The sequence below is a fragment of the Triticum dicoccoides genome, chromosome 6A (assembly GCF_002162155.2).
Source record: "Triticum dicoccoides isolate Atlit2015 ecotype Zavitan chromosome 6A, WEW_v2.0, whole genome shotgun sequence".
Classification (NCBI taxonomy): domain Eukaryota; kingdom Viridiplantae; phylum Streptophyta; class Magnoliopsida; order Poales; family Poaceae; genus Triticum; species Triticum dicoccoides.
Window position 1 is genome coordinate 528,112,246 of NC_041390.1, and position 21,111 is coordinate 528,133,356.

The 21,111-nt window shown below is 52.5% G+C and overlaps 1 protein-coding gene and 1 pseudogene across 1 annotated transcript; one reads left to right on the forward strand and one right to left on the reverse strand.

Moving 5' to 3' along the window:
• Positions 1-2,192: 2,192 nt before the first annotated feature.
• On the forward strand, positions 2,193-5,812 carry LOC119317684. The gene is made up of 4 exons (XM_037592168.1): positions 2,193-2,595; positions 3,552-3,631; positions 3,721-3,779; positions 5,100-5,812. The coding sequence occupies exons 1-4, from the start codon at positions 2,317-2,319 to the stop codon at positions 5,402-5,404; spliced, it is 723 nt and encodes a 240-aa protein (XP_037448065.1). The 5' UTR covers positions 2,193-2,316; the 3' UTR covers positions 5,405-5,812.
• A 2,450-nt stretch (positions 5,813-8,262) lies between these two features.
• On the reverse strand, positions 8,263-9,250 carry LOC119319547 (annotated as a pseudogene).
• Between the last annotated feature and the right edge of the window lie 11,861 nt (positions 9,251-21,111).

Here is a 21,111-nt window from a genome sequence, read left to right on the forward strand (position 1 = left end):
CTCTCAAACGACAAAAGCCGTACTCTAACTCTGAGCAGCCAACCGTTTATGATTGTAGGGGGTGGGCTATTTATAGCCACTAGGCAACCCGACCTGATTTGTCCGAAATGACCCTGTGTCACTAAGGAACTGACACGTGTTTCAACGGTCAGATTTCAAACACACACGGCAACTTTACTTGGGCTACAAGCAAAGCTGACTTGTCCGACTCTGGACAAGATTCGCTCTCATAGTCTTCACTCGAAGACATAGGTTTTGGTTAAGCATCACTTCAGTTATTCTGACTGGTTCTCTTGGACCCCACTTAACAGTACGGTGGTTCCTATGACTCAACAAAGAAGAAAGAGAACTACTATAGATCTAAGTCTTCGAGCTCCATAGGCTTCATGCAATGTCTTCTCTTGTCATAGTCTTCGATGAGAATATCTTCATATACCACCTTTGACATCAATGTCTTCATACATTTTTAGGGGTCATCTCTGGTAGGAAAACCAAATCAATGAGAGACTTCTACCTGTGTTATCCTGCAATTCTCACAAACACATTAGTCCCTCAACTAGGTTTGTCGTCAATACTCCAAAACCAACTAGGGGTGGCACTAGATGCACTTACAGCAACTTTACTTGGGCTACAAGCAAAGCTGACTTATCCAACTCTGGACAAGATTTGCTCTCATAGTCTTCACTCGAAGACATAGGATTTTGGTTAAGCATCACTTCAGTCATTCTGACTGGTTTTCTTGGACCCCACTTAACAGTACGGTGGTTCTTATGACTCAACAAAGAAAAACACAGAACGACGAAACTGCTAAGTCTTCACGCTCCATAGTCTTCACGCGATGTCTTCTCTTATCATAGTCTTCAATGTGAATGTCTTCACATACCACCTCTGACTTCAATGTCTTCGTACATTTTTAGGGGTCATCTCTGGTAGGAAAACCGAATCAATGAGGGACTTCTACCTGTGTTATCCTGCAATTCTCACAAACACATTAGTCCCTCAAATAGGTTTGTCGTCAATACTCCAAAAACCAACTAGGGGTGGCACTAGATGCACTTACAATCTCCCCTTTTTTGATGATTCATGACAAACTAGTTGAAGTTTTCAACGGGGAATAAAATATGTGAAATTGTAAAGGATAGATTATTGTCTTCATAAGTGGCAAAGGCTCCCCCTGAAGATGTGCATATAAGTAATTTGCTTTTGGTATGCAAACGCACATGGCAGATTGTACTTGTGGAGATCCTCTTCAACTTATGATGACAATTTATCATGCATGAAAAGTATGTGAAGATAATGACATGCATAATGAAAAATGGACGTCTGCAAAATGATCTAAGTGCGGAATTTATCGTCGCACATGCGGAATTTATCATCGCATCACAGAAAAGCAAATAAGTAGCAGACGACCATCGAGTTTGAGTGTTACAACTCAAAGAACAAAATGTATCAAAACGCGAGAGTTGTAAACACTAGGCAAAATATAAAATCGCCCATATGGACCCGCTTGAAGACTATCAAACTCATATGCTTTTCCCCCTTTTGTCAGTAAGGACCAAAAAGGTTTGAAGACATAGAGCATCTACTCGTTTCCATGAGAAGTAGGTGAAGCAGCAGGGTCGTTGGTGTTGTTTGGCGGTGCAGACGAACTCGATGCAGTGGTGATTCGCGCCGAAGGTGGTGAAGTAGCATCGTCTTCATCATCGATAACACGTGCATTCACTGTTGCAACAGAGGAGAACTCAGAGTCTTCAAGAGACGGAATTCGTCGCAGCACAGTCCTTCTTGGAGGTGTTGAGTCAAACTTGAAGCGTTCAGAGAATCCATCCTCTTGAAATCATCTTCAGAGCACATAAGCGTCAGCCCTTTTCATGTACGCCGACAGGTTTCATGGGTAACAAAGGCATTCTTGATGGCAAGGTTGCGAATCCTGTTTACGTCCACCAAGAGGCTTTGCATGTGGCGCTATGAACCGTTTTTTAGAGTTCAATTTTTAAACTTGACATAATTTGTCCCACTGTACCTTAATTTCTTGATCATTTGCCCTAATTTGTGTTTTTGTTGATTTCTTAACGTTTTAACCCAAACCATCAGTACGTTTTTTTTAAACATCAGTACGTGAGATGGCCCATATACCCTCGTGGAAATTTTGCAATTTACCACAAATCTTCTGTGCACCTGCCCCCGCAACGGAGCAGATCGATCGATTCTGGAGGGGTTCTTCACTTCTTCCTGTTGCTCCGGCTAATCCCGAAACGCTCCACCACCATCTGAAGAAAAAACCCCACCACCACTACCCTGCCTGCTGCTCCGGCTATGCGGCGGCTACCTCTGCGGATCCTGCGCTCCGCGGCGGCCGGATCTCTCCGGAGCCCCGCCCCCTCACGCGGCGGCTGTCCTGTCCCTCGAGCGCCACATCTGCCGGCGGAGGCAGCCGCCGCGCCGGCCGAGCTTGCCCGCTGGCTACCGCGGAGAGGGTACTCCCGGTTCGCGAGCGGATTCACCCCCCTGGAGCCGAAGAAGCTGGGATCCATCCTCGACGTCGAGCGCGCCAAGGGCCTCTCCCCCGAACACCTCGTCGCGGCATGGGATGACGTCAGTGCCCTTCCCCTTTTGCCGTACATTTTGTTTTCCTCCGTACTAGCGTTGAGGAGATCACATCCGTTGGCTGCCGTCTATAAGCGCACGAATTTCATTTTCTGTACTGGTATAGATAACAAACGGTTTTAAGGTATTTGTCCCCAAGAAAAAGTTAATGTGTCTGAATGATGTCTAAGGATGAAAACAATGGAACCAAATTATTATAGCTATTTGTAAATCTGGAACCATGAGATGTGCTCTCAGTGCCTTGCGCCCTAAAAGTGCTTGGATCACAATTGCTGCTCAGTGCTTAACAGACTAGCCCATATCATCCAATTGTTTGTACACTTGTATATCAGTTGCAGTCTTCAGGGTGAAAATCATTAACGGGGCATATTAATGGGCTGGATGGGTAAGATGGATTGTGTGTGGAGATAGGCAGGGAAAGCAAGAAGAGGGGAGGCAGATGGATATTTGTGGGTTGGTAGGAGCTGCGTGCTTCACTAGCTGTTGTTATAGAACGTTTTGCATCTGACAATCTGTCATGCCCCTACCTGAAGGCAAGACAAGTTTGTTGTATGCCTTTGTTTGGGCAAAGAATCGAACCCGCAGGTTGGAAAATAGCAGAAACAAGTGGGATATTAGACCATCCTGTCCCATATGATGCAAAAACCAAGCAATATTTGCATCAAGGGTGGGGAGGAACCTATATCTTCCATATGAACTTCTGTATTTGAAAGGCTAGTGCGATGGCCAGTAATCTCACATATTGTCCTGTTAACCCAGAAAATTAGCAAACTAAGTTTTGGCTTCGCCTAATTATCATCCAGTTACTAAAAGTTTTATGTCTTATGCTGTTGACATTACAGCATTATTTTGTATCTGCACATATTGCTTACTGCATTGGAGTCCATCCTGACATTACTTCTGTACAATTTCTTTGTGTCACTATTCTTTTCATGGAACATTAGTACCACCTGGGAAGAGGTCACATAGGTGTATCAATGAAAGCAAAGCTTTACCGTCTCTTGGAACAAAGATCGGCTACATGGTATTTGTTTGTTGATTGGAGTTTTGATTCCATCACCATGATTAATTTCTAAACTATTTATTTTCTTAACTAATTATCTTCTTTTGTAGTCCATATTTTGTTATTCCTTTGTGGAGAGGAAGTGGATATACCACCATGTTTATGCAAGGTTATTTCTCGGCTCTACCACAGATATTCGATTTTCACAAGCCTTGTTGACTGCTTTCCTTCTCACAAATTTCCATTGAAATTGAACTTTGTTACAGTCTATAAGTATGTTCTTTACTAAACATATATTTTTGAATATTCATATCAATGGGCTTTGGTCAGTCTGACATTCTTAATATCCTGTGCATGTTATTGTTCAAGTGTCCAATTATATGTTTTGTTGATTATCAGTAAATGAAACGGGTTATTATAACCCTTGGAAAACAAATCTGTTTATTCTAGATGGGGCTGTTTGAACCTGATATCTAAGGCAAAATTTGCTACATGACACTCTATATCCGTGGTATTTACTCTATTGTACTATAAATTCAAAGCTTGCCAGACAAACTTTAAGCTTGCATCAATTTGCCAACACGCACTCCACCTACTATAACAACATTATCTGACTTGGGAGTGGGAAAACGCGTGAAAAGTCTGTTTTGCCATTTTGTTGTAATTTCTTTTGACAAATTAATAGCTGCACAAAGTAGACATGCACAACAATCTATATTTACGCAGAAATTAACTGATTCATATTTTGGCCAAATAGATGGCATCACAAATAATTGAATCTCTAGATCACTAAACACGCATCAGTGTGTTTACAAGTTCAAAGATGCCGTACTCATGAGAATAAAGCAGACTTTGCCTGCTCTGTCTCCTTTTAAGCCAAACAATATTATTACAATCTGGTGGTGTGTTCGGGTGACACAATGTTAGAATGCTTTAGCGAAGTTGCAAATTTGGAGTGTGATGGAGCAAATGTCATGAATTTGTAGTGTCCTGTAGCCAGTTTGCCTCTCAAGAATGGTAGATGTACTCACACTCATACCAAATGAACATCGACAAACTACTGTTCATGAGAAATATATTTGAACATAACAAATGAACCAAGCATCCATGGTGTATCATCACGCTAACTTCAGGCCCTGTCAGTTAATAGCTTATAGTACTGATGTATTTACACGTAGATGTATCAGTAACTAACTAATTATATTTTGAACACCCCATCCAAATGTTGGGTGTGCTGGGGTAGTATATTACTTGTAACTCTATGTCTGATACCCTTAATATTTATGCCTAGTATCTTGTCCATAAATGCAAGGCAGTGAGGCTGCAGAGACTAAAAGTTCGGTAAATTTTGGTGAAATTAATGAAGGGGCTGGTGTCGAAACACCGTTTTCTGCATGGCCATTTATTTGTTCAAACCCACCTGTGGGAATTGACAGTGTTTGTTTTGTTTTGAGCTAACTGCTCTATTCTCTGTTGTTCAACATTGCAGTCCAGCTGCCGCACATGATCTTCACAGGGCTTGAAGATTACAAAGCAAGAGGAACTCAAGCAAGCCCTTACTATACAGTCACTCATTTCACAGAGTTTGCAGAAACCAAGGATACAGTGCTTGTCCGAGGAGACGTTGTCTTCACCAGCAAACTAACCGATGCAGAGGCAAAGTGTCTTTTAGAGACCGCCCACTCGTTCTACCTGAATGATGTGCGGTACAAGCTCGTGGAGCGTTTCAACAAGGAAACACATGATTTCGAGTTCAAAGATGTCCTTCAGGCGCTTGAAATGCCGTCCATGTGAGCAGAGATGTGAAGCCATCATGCGACGACAAAGCTTCCCAGCGCGGTGAACCTGAAACTACTGCCGAGATTGGAACTACGAGTTCTTTCTTCCCCACATTTTTTTGTGGCAGCTGTGTCCTGGAAAAACAACCCTGAGTTGATATCACCCTGACTTTGCTGAGTGGTTGTTCATCCTACTTGTTTTGTTGTAGCCGTAGCAAAGAAGAGAACCAAGTTCCCAGGACTTCTCTAATAAGCAGATCCGGGCAAAGCTTTAATCGGCATTCCGTAGCTATTTTGCTGTCGTTTCTCTTGGCCTTTTTGGCTAAAACCTTTAATAATAATATGGTAGATTCAGAAACACGCTATACTTGTTTTGGATCCTGATTTCAATTGACAAAATGTTTGTTTAAATTATGGATGGAAACCAGCTGTGTGGTGTTTTGGTGTTTTCCGTTTGATCTGATGGCTGTAAATCGGAAAATGGTAGTATCTCCTTGCATATATAGCTGAAAATTGGCACGTGTAACTGTTAATATAGCTGAAAATTGGCTCCCACACTCTACTCCTAGATGATACCTTGACGCGGTAATTGATTGCAATATGTTTAAAGAAGATTTGGTTGTAAGAAACATAAATCTTTGGTTTGAGAACTAAAACTGAAAATAGATGAACGGGTGGCTGAATCGGCTCCGTGCAATCAATTCCTGCACTTAGTCGTAGATCGTCCAGGTGAATTGATTGTAGATCGTCAAACTAAAACCGTTCTTTGGTTTGAGAACTAAAACTGAAGATTGATCTGCTCCGTGATGGCCCTTAGTCGTAGATCGTCAAGGTGAACCAAGGACGCATGATGGCCCTTGTGGTATCTTGTCATGTTTAGGCATTTGCGTGTTAGAGCTGGCCGGCACAAACTTGATCTTACTCCTGATGCACACATGACTGTTTAGCTCTATCAGGGAGTATAGATGAGTTGGAACTTGCTGCCGTCTCTAAGCTTCAGGAAGAAGATGTATGCTAATGGTACGTACCTTGCTGTTGCTGCTTTGCCACAATTGCACCTCGGTTCAACCCACACGTCCTGGTACTCGGCAAACCTTTTCATTTTTGGCAAACGTGTTGGTGATGCTGTGTCGCGGGTGGTGTCTGCGTCCGAGCCATTATCGATCAGGCCAACGACGCCGTGCAAAACCCAAGTTCATGCTTGCTTAAACGGGTGGCTGAACCGTGCAATGCAAGTGCTGTCACGGAGCAGATCAGGTGTATATATGGATAAAACCAAACGGCCAAACGATATATAACACACACCTACGTGACCGTGTGTGCGCATTCATGTGACAACCGCAAAAGAAAAGAAATGAAAAAGACAAAACGTCAACAAGTGCGACCCGCCAACCAGATCATACATCGTACGGATACGGAACAAGGCAGAAATACCATATATACTTTCTTTTTTCAGAAGTTGCCTACATACGCATGAAAGTAACCTCCACGTACAGAACAATTAACTTGGTTGCAATCACCTCAGTGCAGTACAAGGAGGTTCACACCGGACGAGACTTGCCTGTTTCCCGTCGTGTGTTCATCCGTGCTCCTGTCTACGTGGCTTGATTTGAATGGAATAAAATAAAATTCGGTCCCATTCCCTTAAAATCAGGAGGAGAGAAAGATGATTAGATTAGAAAAAAAAAGACAGCCGTAGGATTAAGTGAGAGCACGAACGGGAGCACAGGGACGAAGCTGGCAAGCCGAATCCGTTCACACCAACGCCAATAAGGATCATAGATCACAATTACTGGATACTTTTAAAATATATACCCATAGTAATAAAATGCGGAAATGTTAACGCCCACACGTGTGGGCGTTTGCATCTCGTCCACATGCGTGGATCCACGTCCGTTCATGAACGCACGAATCTTGGCATGTTTCTAGTGCCACGTAGGACTGGCCTGGTGTGTGGGCGTTCAGCCGGTCGCCCACACGGCCGTTTCACCACACAAGAGGGGCTGGTGTGTGGGCGTTCAGCAGTTCGCCCACACGTCACTTTGCACGCACACACAAGGGCTACTGTGTGGGCATTTGGCATCTTGCCCACACGCCCTTCTCCTCTCCCACACCCAAGCTGCTAGTTGCCATGTGTTTTTGCACTGCACATGGCAACTGCCCCTAGTGTGCTTTTATAAGCAGGTGGCAACTCTTTTTTTTACCCGAGTTTGCCATGTGTTTTGCAGGGTACACGGCAACTGCCTAGTGTCCACGTAAGCAGATGACAACTCTCTTTTACCGAGTTGCCATATGTTTTTGCATGGTACATGGCAACTGCCCTAACGTGCATGTACATGGCAACTGCCCTAACGTGCACGTAAGCAGATGTCAACTCTTCCTTTTTACATGGCAACTGCCCTAGCATGCTTGTGAGCACATGGCAACTCTCTCAACTGCCTAGTGTTAGTATGTGGCAACTCCTAAAGTTATGAAATCATGGCAACTACATTAGATCAGACCATACATGGCAACTGCAGTTGAGCAACCATTGCAACTGCAGTTATCCGACATGGCAACCGTAGTTCAGCGATATGGCAACTGCAATTAAACGAACATGGACGAGGGTCTGGACCATGGCAACTGCGGGCGCACGGTGACCGTCACGCGTGGCGTGCGGGACCAGGAGGTACGAGGCCTGACATACAGGCGTGTGGGCGTTATCAACTTCGCCCACACGCACGCGTGTGAAAGGGATCGGGAGGGAAAAAAGAGGCGTGTGGGCGCTAATTATTTTGCCCACACGTAAATGTGCGGGCTGTTCCTCTTATACACCACACAAAATGTGTGGGCGGACTCCCTAACGCCCATACGTGTGGCACTTATCGGCGTCCATAAAATAAGGATCATATTATAGATCACCAAACATGACTAGTAATTGAGACAACCCACTCCATACAAATTACGAATTACTACTAGAGACTCAATGGACATCGTCCAAGCATTCTTCCGGTGAACTTAACTTGTGCTCAGTAGTCTTATCCAGCATCATCGCGGTGCATGCATGAGCATGACTGAACACATGCACGTACTAGATGGCGCCGAGGAGGCGGCCCCCGAAGAAACGCCATTTCCCTGCTCCGCAAGAACGACGGCGTGCCACTGCCCCACTAATCGCCGCCTCATCCAGCAGCTCCTCGAACAGCTCCATCCCCGCCGGATAGAAGGAGACGACCGGCGCCGAGGCGTACCTGCGGGTCCAGCGCCTGGCCTTCTCATCAGAGACCCCGCTCGCGCTTGTACAGCCGGGCGGCGTCGTGGCGGACGGGGAGGTCGAGCAGGGGGTCGTAGAGGACGGAGACGACGGACAGGAGGACTGTCCTTATCGTGAGATTAGGCCACCACCCCCTCCCGAAGATGTCCAGCGCCATCTTCCCCTCCGGGCCGATGTTGGGATGGTACACCCGCAGTGCAGAGACGCGTACGTCAGGATATCGTTTGGCATGAACACGAGCAGTCAAACAAATGCCGATCGACCGAGCGATCTTGTTTGGAGGAAGCATGCAGCTAGAGGCCAGTGCCGACTCACCTTGGTTTTGAAGGTGAGCTTGATGGGCTTGAAGGGGTAGTCCTTGGGGTAGGCGACGTCGACGGGGAACGTGCCGCCGGCGTAGGGGCTGTCGTGGGGGCCGTCGATGATCACCTCCCAGTGAAACAGGTCCGTCACGGGCGTCGCGCCGGGCCGGCAGAACGCCGCCGGGTCCATCCAGAGCTGTTTCAGCTCCTTGCGGATCCGCCTGATCACCGGGGCAGGCTCCGGCATGGTCGGTGCCGGCGGTCGTGCGCACCTCCTCCCTATTCCCGTGTGCCCAGCCTCCGTGGGAGCTGTCAGCTGTGTGGCGCAAGGAAAATCTACACTAGCGCTAGGTAGATGCTCACAGCTCCGGCTCGGATGCTTTATATGGATGGGTTTGGCCACTCGCGACTTCGGGAGACAGAGCGCTGCGGCATGCTAAACGTCGTTGTAATTCTGTGTAGGTTGTCAGAGCAGTCTGTTAGCATCACCGAGCCGGTTACAGAGGATGACGGCCAGGGCAGCCAAGACCCAGTCAACAAGCCACTGACGTCGGGGCCTACAGGAGGGTCAGGCGCCCATCCACGCGCTACGCTGGCAAGGAATGGACCACGAGGTAGGATAAATAAGGAGGACAGCTTCCTTGTGAGGGCGGCCAGTTTGACACGGCAGTCCCCCATTTGCTTGTAACTCTCTTCCTCCTTTCTCCCTACTTGTAATTTCAAACTAGAGCTACAGATCTGAGTGATGTTCATCAATAGAGAGATATCCTAGCCTGTTGCTAACAATTGGTACTCAGAGCCAAATTTTTTCACCATCCACGCTGCTGTCGGCGTTTTGGAAACGGGGGGTCCCCAGACTTGCCTGCCTGCGGCGTGGCTCAAAGGGGGACCCAGCATGGCCCATCTTCATCAACACAGACCCAAGACCCTCGCGAGGGACCAAGCCTCACGGGGCGGACGACACGGAACTTCCTCAGGCACGGCCTCATCAGGCTGGCTCGCGAGGAGGCGGCGAGATCAAGACGGGGTACCTCGCGAGGTGCCCGTGACGCAAGCCATGACGACCAAAGGCGCCAGGCGGGCGACAGCCGCGCGGTGTCCTCCTTTTCTCTTTGGTGCAAAGGGAGCAAGCGCAGGCGAGAGCATCAAGCAAAGGCACCCGTTTCGGTGCAACGAGACCAAGACCAGTCCAACGGCAGGGAGGAAGTCATTGTGGAGCCCAAGTCAGCGTCACCACCAGAGCCTTTGACAGGCGAGGACCAACTTTAGTCAGGATAAGTGTACCAGATGTTCCCCTTCAAAATGGCCAATTGTTGGCGCCCTTCCCGCTCAATATTTGGGAAGAGGCCCAGGGCCTTTGCCTATAAATAGGACTAGCCACCCCCACTGTAGAGGGGCAATGAAGAAGGGAGAATCTAGAAGCCAAGAGAGAAACTAGTTAGGATCGGATCGAGTAGCATCACACACACACAGAGAGAGAAGGGCGACTGAACTCCTCCTAGCAGTTCATCCCCCCAGCCAAGAGCAGACCCTCGCGAGGCTGTTCTTCCTTGTATTGCTCATCATCATCAGCCCAAGAGGCAATCCACCACATCACACACTGGAGTAGGGTATTACACCACAACGGTGGCCCGAACTAGTATAAACCATGTGTCTTTTGTGCTGTTCTTTCCATAGCTTAGATCTTAGCGAGGCGGAGGGGTGCAGGTAGGTAGAAGGCGAAATCTCCGCGCGCACCCCAGTGTTCGAACCTCAAGGGTCTGCCGGAACCCGAAATCTGACATTTGGCACGCCAGGTAGGGGTGCGCCGGAATCCACCTTCTACCGCTTTGTGTCCCGTCGCGTCGTCATCACCATGTCCGGCGATCAGGCGGGCAACCCAGATCCATGGGCGGCGTGGCCCGCCCGCGCAGAGCCGCTCGCCTCGGGCGACCCCGTGCCCCAGGCAGCTCGCGGTCCGCAGGGCGCTGCGGGCCGCGGGCGACGCGGACAGGCTTCGACAGCTCTCACATCGCAGCAGGCACGGTCGGCAGCAAGGGCCTCCAATCACGACGCGACCACGACACCGTACACCCGCCGAGAGCAGGCGAATTCGAGGGCCGCGCTCACGGTGGTCCGAGAGCTGCTGCAGTGCAGGCTGTTGGAGGGCGGCCGCGACGTGCTACTGGAGCGGGTGGCAGAGCTCCTGGGCTTCGCCGCCTCAGGGGCTCACCCCTTCTGCACCCAGCTCCCATCTCAAGCCCAGGGCGGCCCGCGCGGGGGCTCCGCGCGCGCCCGCGGGCTCCAAGGCTACCCCAACGCCGACGAAGCTGTTGGCACCGGACCGGCGGCGGCGGTGCCCCCGCTCCCGGTCCGTGAAGAAGAAGGACTCGACGCGACCCACGGCCCTAGTGGACAGCCGCGCTACCACCCCACGGTAGGTGCGTCAAGCAGGACTGCGTGGCACGCGGAGCACTACGGCGTGGCCTTCGGGATGACGGCGCCAGAAGAATACGTGCCCCTCATGATAGACCAAGGACACCCTCATGAAGGCGAACAAGGCTCGCTCCTCAGCCCAAACTGGGGGGACGAGGCGCCAGAAGCTGAGCCCTTCCAGGAGCCCCGGGACAGTCCCACTGGCCACGCTGGAGGCAACGATTATCGGGTATCGCTAATTCCTCAGGAGCAGGCGTACGCTAATCATGGATCGCAGGAGGTGCAGGTCGCCACAGCGAGCAGCTGCCCCGCTCCCACAGTCTCCTACCCCTCGGGAGGAGGGCGCAGGGGGCTGCAGGAGAGGGGCCGAGATCCGACATCACCACCTCGGCGTTCGGAGCAAGGTGTTCTCAGGAGGTAGGCCCTCTGCTGGGGAGGTGCCTCAGGGCCTGCCCCTGGCGGAGGACCCGTGGTCGTCGGGGGAACCGCTGGCGACCGCTCTACCCCGTCGGCGGCGTCCTGGTTTCCGGTCGTCGTTGATGGCACTAGAGTGTGGCGCAAGGCGGGGCCCTCGTCTGGCGATATGAAGTAAGGCCGGTACCTGTGAAGAAGGCCCAGTGCCTGTGAAGCTCGCCGCCCCGTGACACTCTCACGTAATAATGAGTGGGGTTGTACACGCCCCGGAGTCTCAAGGATGCCGACCTCAGGCCCTGGGGCTCCCTCCCACGCCCAGTGGCAGCACTTAGCTCCGCGCTGGTGAGAAGATGCCCAAGACTAGATTAGGTGCTGGACGCGGCCTTTTGTCTGCTTTAGTTGCTTTTCTCTTTGGTTGTCACTTTCCCCTGCTGGATTCAAGTTGGATTCGAATTTGAGATTTGCGTGTGTTCGGGGAAGAGGTGCTTAGTCTCGTTCGAGCAATTTCTCGCGTTTTAATTACCACTTCGCCTCAGCTGCCTCCCCTCGTGAGCCCCTCGCGAGCCGGGTCAGGCCTAGCTTGTGCGCAGCCCAGACTGCCGCCGCCGCGCCCTCTCAAGAGGGTTTTTTACTGCAGATTCTACGGATTCGATCAGGGAACACTCGGGACACTACAGCCTCCCACAGGCTACCTCAGGGCCCGCACGGGACGAAGGTAAACTAGCCAACCAGCGCGTCGCTTAGCCAACCACTTGGCGCGGGCGCATGTGCAATGTAACATCTACTAATACGATGAACACAAGTTTTACATGAGGGGCTCCCCCTCCCAAAATGCTCTCACAGCCCTCAGGCCAAAACCTGAGTTCTATTCATGCAGGGTAAGGAAACAGGAACGATGCATGATCAGTCGGATAAATCCCCCAATGCGTCCTCAGGAGCACCATCCGAACCGTTGCTGGCGTCGCTGGACTCGCCATCGCTGTCTGCGTCGCCGCCAGCGGCGTCAGGGTCGTTCACCACACCGCCCTCGTCGGCAGCCACGATCACGCCGTCGTTGTCTGAAGCGAAGGCCCTAACAAGAGCATCCACATTGTCTTCCACCTAGTGCGCCAGGTCGTCTTGGACGGCCTGGGGGACTGGGGCGATGGCGGCGTCAAAATCGAAGTGGGGATCCATGTTCCGGAGATGGCTGAAGACACGAGAAAAGGTGTGCCCGAGCAGGGCGCGGCTCCTCCCCTCCACCAACCTGTCGGCCCTGACCGACCGCGCCTCCAGCTGCGTCACCACGTCGGTGAAGAACTGAAGGTTGCTGGCGTAGTTGACTGCGTGCGGCTCGCCAACAGCCGCCTCGCAGATGTTTCCCAAGGCTGTGTTGGCTCTCTCCCGGAGCGTGGTGAGCATGGGGCCGTGCTCATGCTCCAGGATCCGCCGCTGACGTATCTCGTCCGCATTCTGGCGTGCGACGGCTTCAGCCTCCTCCACCCGATGGCGAAGAAGGAGCACCTCGGCCTGGGAGGTGGTTGACTCCCCTTGTGCTACTTCAAGGGCGTCCCGAAGAGCATCGGCCCGCCGCGTCGCTTCCTCCAGCTTGGCCCTCAAGGCAGCAGTCCTACCTTCAGCCTCGGCCCGGATCAACCCCAGCCTCTCCTCGGACTCACGCTCGAGGTCCAAGCGCGCCATCGCCACCCAACGTCTGACCTCCTCCAGGACACGGGCTTCCCGTGCAGCGACATCATCCTCCGCCTGCGTCATCAAGCGCTCACTCGTCTCCAGACGCTCGTACTCGCGGGTACGTTTGGCGGCTTCCAGCGTCAGCGCCTCCTCACGCTTCTGGAGATCTGCTGGGTCACCAGAGGCCACCTTCATCGACGCGAGGGCTGCCTCGCGCAGCTCCACTTGCTCCTCCAGTGAGTGGCACCAGGCCAGGAGCTCCCGAGCCCGCTCCTCCGCCGCCTCTTGCTGCCGGTCAGCTTCCCAGGCCTCCTCAGCGGCCCAAGATTGGGCCTCTCGAGAGGCCACCAGCGACGCCTTGGCCTCTTCGTCGTCAAGATCGCGCTGATGGCGCACAAGGGCGATGGCGCCCTCCAGCTCGCGCCTCTCTGTAGCCAGGCGCAGGCCCTCGGCCTCAAGGCGCGCGTCTTCATCAGCAAGCTCCTCACCAAGCAGGCTCACCGCGTCAGCCGCCCTTCGAAGGAATCCTTGGCGAAGAGCGTGACGCTCCCGGGCGTGCTCGAGCACGTCTTCCACACCATCATCTGCCCCAAGCAAGCGCCGGGGGCCACGGATCAGCACTCCCCCTCTGGGCAGGGGGCTAGGGGCTGGCACCCTCGCGACGGCCGGGTACGCCACGCCAGAAGCCCGGCCTGGAGCCAGCCCGTCCCCAGATGAAGAGCGCAGGGAGCGCCTCAGCCAGTCGCAGTCCACAACCAGGCGAGAAGCCCACGGCAGGCTGGCTATGCCACGAGAAGGCCCGCGAAGGAGTATCGCGAGGTGGGCAGGGCCTCGATGCGCCTCGAGACGGTTCGCCTCTCCGGTCGCCCTCATCATAAGGGCTCTGCTGCTCGGAGCGCTTGAGAACGGTAGAGGGGGCGAAGCCAAGGGGGACAGCACCTCAGCCATTCTGCGAGCTCGGCTGGAAGGGGCCTGCGGAGGAAGGATCAGTAAAGGCAACAGAAGGATCGGGAGCTGAAAAAGGAGAAGGCTTACTCATCAGTGGCGAAGTACTTCCTACGCTTCAGCAGGCGACAAGGGTAATCGTCGCCCAGGGCCTCCCTTCTCTTCCGGAGGGCCTCAAAGTCCACGCGGAAGCGGCCCAAGAGTTGAGCGCAGGGATCAACCTGCGACGAGGACGAAGCGTCAAGGCGATCCGCATCAGGGGCGCCTGCCTGATGCGCACTGCCAGTCGCCTCGCCAAGAGAAGCGGCTGGAGCTTCAGGGGCCTCAGCCGCAGGCGCTGAGGGCAGCTGCTTGCCGCCCTCAGCCTCAGCGGCACGGGCCCCAAGAGCTGCTCCCTCATGAGCATCGTCCGGCGCTGTCACCCCGCTGGGAGCCCCCTCGGCCTCTGGTGCCTCACGCCTCCCTGCTCCGCCACCCGAGGAAGAGTCGCCTTGGCCGACTGAAAGGGAAGTCACCATCACTGGGTTCTCGCAAGGCCCCGAAGGCCGGCGGGGCGCGGCCCCCACTCATCAAAGATAGGCATCTGATTCACAAAATCGCCCCTGTTCTGGCAGAGGTACAGCAAGGCCCCTCCCTGCTGGATGCTGCCAGGGTTGGGGTCCCCAGTCAGGATCAAGAGCACTGTCCTCGGCACTTCAGGCGTCAGTTCCTCTTCCTGGAGCCTCATATGATCATCACGCCCGCTGAAGGCCCACATCCGGCGGTAGTGGCGTTGGAGAGGAGCAATGCGGCGAAGCAGGAACTCCTTCACCACCTTGGGCGCTATCACGCCAAGCGACCTCAAGAACGCGAAGCGGTGCCAGACGAAGACGAGCCGGGGGCTCTCAAGCGTCTCCTGGCCCCAGCCCGAATTGGGGACAGCAGGCGAAGTTGGCTCTGATAGCAGGGGACTGGGCACCCCTGCATCCACATACAGCCACCGCTCACGGAACCCATCCGCGGGCAGAGGGAGCCTGAAGTCAATCCCTGAGGCCGCTGTCTTAGACGCGGCAACGAAGCTCACGCACGCCCAACATTGGGTAGGGTCGACAAGGCGTAGAGAGAAGAAGTGGTGCAGCAAGGCAACCGAAGGAAGGATGCCCATCATTGCCTCGCAAACAAAGGCGAAGACCGAAAGGAGGGTGATGGATTCAGGACCCAGATGCATCATGTGGATCTGATAGTGGGAAAGCACGTCATTGAAGAAATCAGAAAAGGGGGGAACCAGACCCGCCCACAGGGCGTCGGCAAAATACTGGACCTCGGTGACTATCCTGTCGATGGAGAAGTGGGACGCGGGCTAGGCCGTCGTCCTCCCGCATTCGTTGAAGATAGTGGCCATAGCCGAGCTGACCTTGCCCAAGCCCTCGGCGGGGGCCGCCAACGGCGGTGAGCAAGGCGGAGGCATGGGTTTCTTCCCTCTTCCCTTCTTCGTTGGAGCCATGGCGATGGGAAGGGGGGAAGGTTCGAGATTGGGTTGAAAAAAGAAGCTGGAGTTCGAGAGGAGGAAGGACAGAGGGCGCTCGAGCAACAGAAAGGGGAGCGGCTGTGTACGACTACGAGTCCGCCTAGCATGGCGCAAAATAAGGGGGTGTGGGGAAACAGTGCCGCCCACGTCCAATCAGCCGCCATGCGGCGCCCAAGGCCGCAGGCTATTAGGGCTCGCGGCGCTTCACTCTTGCCCTTTCGCCTCCCTGCATGGCCAAGTCCGGGCGCGCCTTGGGCCCGGGGGCTACTGTCGGCGTTCTGGGAACGGGGGTCCCCAGACCTGCGTGCCTGCGGCCTGCGGCGTGGCTCAAAGGGGGGCCCAGCATGGCCCATCTTCATCAACACAGGCCCAAGACCCTCGCGAGGGGCCAAGCCTCGCGGGGCGGACGACACGGAACTTCCTCGGGCACGACCTCATCAGGCTGGCTCGCGAGGAGGCGGAGAGATCAAGGCGGGGTACCTCGCGAGGTGCCCATGGCGCAAGCCATGACGACCAAAGGCGCCAGGCGGGCGCCAGCCGCGCAGTGTCCTCCTTTCCTCTTTGGTGCAAAGGGAGCAAACGCAGGCGAGAGCATCAAGCAAAGGCACCCGTTTCGGTGCAATGAGACCAAGACCAGTCCAACGGCAGGGAGGAAGTCATTGTGGAGCCCAAGCCAGCGTCACCACCAGAGCCTTTGGCAGGCGAGGACCAACTTTAGCCAGGATAAGTGTACCAGATGTTCCCCTTCAAAATGGCCAATTGTTGGCGCCCTTCCCGCTCAATATTTGGGAAGAGGACCAGGGCCTTTGCCTATAAATAGGACTAGCCACCCCCAGGGTAGAGGGGCAATGAAGAAGGGAGAATCTAGAAGCCAAGAGAGAAACTAGCTAGGATCGGATCGAGTAGCATCACACAGAGAGAGAGAGAGAAGGGCGACTGAACTCCTCCTAGCACTTCATCCCCCCAGCCAAGAGCGGACCCTCGCGAGGCTGTTCTTCCTTGTATTGCTCATCATCATCAGCCCAAGAGGCAATCCACCACACCACACACTGGAGTAGGGTATTACACCACAACGGTGGCCCAAACCAGTATAAACCCTGTGTCTCTTGTGTTGTTCTTTCCATAGCTTAGATCTTAGCGAGGCGGAGGGGTGCAGGTAGGTAGAAGGCGAAATCTCTGCACGCACTCCAGTGTTCGAACCTTAAGGGTCTGCCGGAACCCAAAATCCGACAGCTGCGTTGGAACATCACCATGGAGACGCGGGTGGCGGTGGCGGCGGCGCGCCGGCGACGAGAGCTAATGGAGAACCTCTCTGCAGAGGGCAAGGCACTGTACGAGACACTCACGTCCGCGGCGACAATCTCCCACCAGCAACAGAAGAAAGAGCATGAGGAGCTCATCATCGCGGCGGTCGGCCACGCTGTCGACGCGGCGATCTCCAAGTCTGTTCCGCTCGCGGTCGACCAGACGTTGGGATCCATGGTCGAGGACTTGCAAGGCTACACCTACGGCACCGAGCAGGACCTACACAAGCAAATCAGCGACCACCGCGCCTCGATTGGTCTCGCCTCCAACTCGGGCACGACGACAATGCGGCTGCCTGCGTTCAAGGGAGTGGCGGAGACCGGTCCCGATGGGCTCCGCGGACATTCGACTACACGGGGGTCGGTACCTGGGGCCTCGCTGCCGTACGTTCCGCCTCCGGCACGAGGTATCACCGATCCGCCCCCATCGTCCCCGTTTGCCCGTCTGATACATCGCGAGCGCCGCGCATCTCAGTATCAATCCCAGCCTCACCATAGAGATTTTCCCCATTTCGACGGCGACAATCCTAAATTCTGGCAGGCCCGGTGTGAAGATTACTTTGCTCTATTTGACACTGACCCTGCGCTATGGATAGCGATCGCCACGATGCAGTTTGAAGGGCCTGCAGCGCGTTGGCTGGCATCAGTTCAGTCTAAATTTGCACACGCCCCTTGGCAGGAATTTAGTGCTGCTGTAGGGCATAGGTTTGGTAGGAATCAACACCAAACCCTGATTCGTCGCTTGTATCGCTTACATCAAACTGATTATGTAGAGGATTATATCCTCGAGTTCTTGGCTCTGATGGATCAGCTTGCGGCATATGAACCTAGTCCTGACATGATGCACTACACTACTCGTTTCATAGATGGCTTAAAACCTGCTGTTCGTGTTATTGTGGCTGTTCAACGCCCCCTAGATCTCGATGCTGCGTATTCTATTGCATCTATGCAGGAAGAGGTGGGTGAAGGTGGGACGGAGCTGAATTCCTCTGGATACAGTCGGCGGCCAAATTCATCTGCTTCAAGCCGGACGTACAAAGCCAAACATTCCGAGGACACTCGTGATATCACTGTCAAACCAGCTCAAACAGATGACAAGTTAGCCACATTGAAGGCATACCGTCGTGCCAAAGGACTCTGCTATGTCTGTGGTGAGCGTTGGGGTTGTGATCATAAATGTAATAGAACTGTCCAGTTACATGTGGTGCAGGAGATGCTGGAATTTTGTGACCTCAATTATCCAGATTCTGATGATAGTGCTGATGATCTGATGGTACTCTCAACAGAAGCTCAGTCTGATAAATCTGAACCCAGTGCTATCAAGCTCAATTGTCAGTTGCAAGGGCAATGGTTTGTGTTTTTGTTGGACTCCGGCAGCTCCCATTCCTTCCTAAGTACTAAGGTAGTAGCAACTATTCCTGGACACACACTACTAGCTCGTAAGCAACAGGTTCGATTCGCGGGAGGGGGTCATCTTGAGTGTACTCATATGGTACCCAATTGCACTTGGTCAGCTGATGGGCATACCTTCCAGTCTGATTTCAAAATTTTGCCGTTGAAGTTTTATGATGGGATTATTGGTATGGATTGGTTGGCAGCGCGAGGTACTATGCAGGTGAACTGGGACCAGAAGTGGCTTTCACTCGAGCATCTGGGGCAACAGATTCTTCTCCAAGGGCATCCCCCTGCTGTGTTTGATCTTACAGTTGTTGAGCTCCAGTTAATTCAAGGGCAACAAAATCTAGAGCTTCCTGTTGAAATTCAATGCCTACTGGATGGGTTCTCTGCAGTGTTTGAGGCTCCCACTGGACTTCCGCCTCGTCGTGCTTGCGACCACAAGATTCCGTTGATTCCCGGCGCACAGCCAGTGAACATCCGCCCGTATCGTTTTTCTCCTGAACTCAAGACTGAAATCGAGAGGCAGATCACAGAAATGTTGTAGTCGGGTGTCATCAAGCCCAGTACTAGCCCGTTTGCCTCGCCCATTATCATGGTCCGGAAAAAAGATGGAACATGGCGCCTATGTGTTGATTATCGCCATCTGAATTTGTTGACGCTGAAGAGCAAATATCCAATGCCTGTTATCGATGAACTATTGGATGAGTTATCCGGTGCATCTTGGCTTACCAAGCTGGATCTCCGCGCCGGTTATCACCAAATCCATTTGGCCCCTGGGGATGAATACAAGACAGCGTTTCACACACACAATGGCCATGTTGAATTCTCAGTCTTGGCTTTTGGGCTCACTGATGGACCTTACACTTTCCAATCCGTTATGAACATAGATTTGTCACCTGTTCTACGTCATTGTGCTGTGGTGTTTTTCGATGACATCCTTATTTTTAGCAAGACATATGATGAGCATATCAAGCACTTACGTCAGGTGCTTCAGATCCTTGAAGAGAAGCAATGGAAAGTCAAAGGGTCCAAGTGCACGTTCACCCAGAGATCTGTGCAGTATCTCGGTTATGTGGTGTCGGAAGAAGGTGTTGCTACTGATCCCCAGAAAGTGACTGACGTTCAGAACTGGCTGGTCCCTACTTCTGTCAAAGAACTGCGTGGGTTTTTGGGTCTGACAGGTTACTACCGTAAATTTGTCCGTCAGTATGGTGTTATCAGCCAACCTCTGACACACTTGCTTAGCAAGAATGTTCCGTTTGTCTGGACAACTGACTCTCAATTAGCCTTTGACACCTTGAAGCAAGCTTTAGTGAGTGCCCCTGTGTTGGCCTTGCCGGATTTCAAAGTTCAATTTGTTGTTGAGACTGATGCAAGTGACACGGGCGTGGGCGCTGTACTGATGCAACACGGCCACCCGCTGGCATATGTAAGCAAGGGACTGGGTCCAAGAACTAGGGGTCTGTCGACTTATGAAAAAGAGTATATGGCCATATTACTAGCTGTTGAACAGTGGCGTCCATACTTGCAACATTTAGAGTTTTTGATTATGACAGACCACTGCAGTTTGGCGCATTTGGGCGACTAGCGTCTGCATACTCTGTGGCAACAGAAGGTCTTTACCAAGCTACTCGGCTTACAATTTCAGATCAAATACAAAAAAGAGATTAGCAATGCAGCAGCTGATGCTTTGTTGCGCAGACCTGCACCTGACACTTGTTTAGCGACTGTTAGCCATGGCCGTCCTGCTTGGATGATGGACATCGTGGATGCTTATACTTCGGACCTGCAGCACAAGAGTTGCTGGCTCGCTTGGCCGTCTCGACTACAACGGATGATCATTACTCCTTGCGCAATGGGTTGATTCGTTACAAAGACCGGGTCTGGATTCCGGATTCTCCTGATCTCAAACAAAGGATTCTTGCTGCTCTTCATGATTCTCCAATTGGTGGGCACTCTGGTATACCTGTTACCTTGCGCCGCATTAAGCAGAGTTTTTATTGGAAGGGTTTGCACGCTTTTGTCCATCAATATGTGCAAGAATGTTCTATCTGTCAACGCGCTAAGCCTGATCGCGCTCGCTACCCGGGGCTACTGGAACCATTGCCGGTCCCCTCGCAATATTGGCAGATGCTCACAATGGATTTCGTGGAAGGTTTACCACACTCCGGCCGTTTTAACTGTGTGATGGTGGTAGTGGATAAATTGTCCCGTTATGCTCATTTCGTCGGCCTGTTTCATCCGTTTACTGCACCAATGGTGGCTGCCGCATTCATGGATAATGTGCATAAGCTTCACGGGATGCCTGAATCCATTGTGTCTGATCGTGACAGGATTTTCACCAGCCGTTTCTGGCGCGAATTGGCTGCTCTTTCCGGAGTCAAACTTCGCATGAGTTCTTCTCAACATCCGTAGACAGATGGCACTACGGAACGAGTGAATCAGTGTCTGGAAGGGTATTTGCGTTGTTTCACCCATGCCTGCCCTGTCAAGTGGGCGCAATGGTTATCTCTT

Bases quoted from the DNA above. Each gene is read 5' to 3' on its own strand.
- LOC119317684 (XM_037592168.1), top strand. From the start codon at position 2,317: ATGCGGCGGCTACCTCTGCGGATCCTGCGCTCCGCGGCGGCCGGATCT. The intron at 2,596-3,551 runs GTCAGTGCCCTT...ATGGAACATTAG, and splicing joins TCGTCGCGGCATGGGATGAC to TACCACCTGGGAAGAGGTCA. The intron at 3,780-5,099 runs GTTATTTCTCGG...TCAACATTGCAG, and splicing joins TACCACCATGTTTATGCAAG to TCCAGCTGCCGCACATGATC.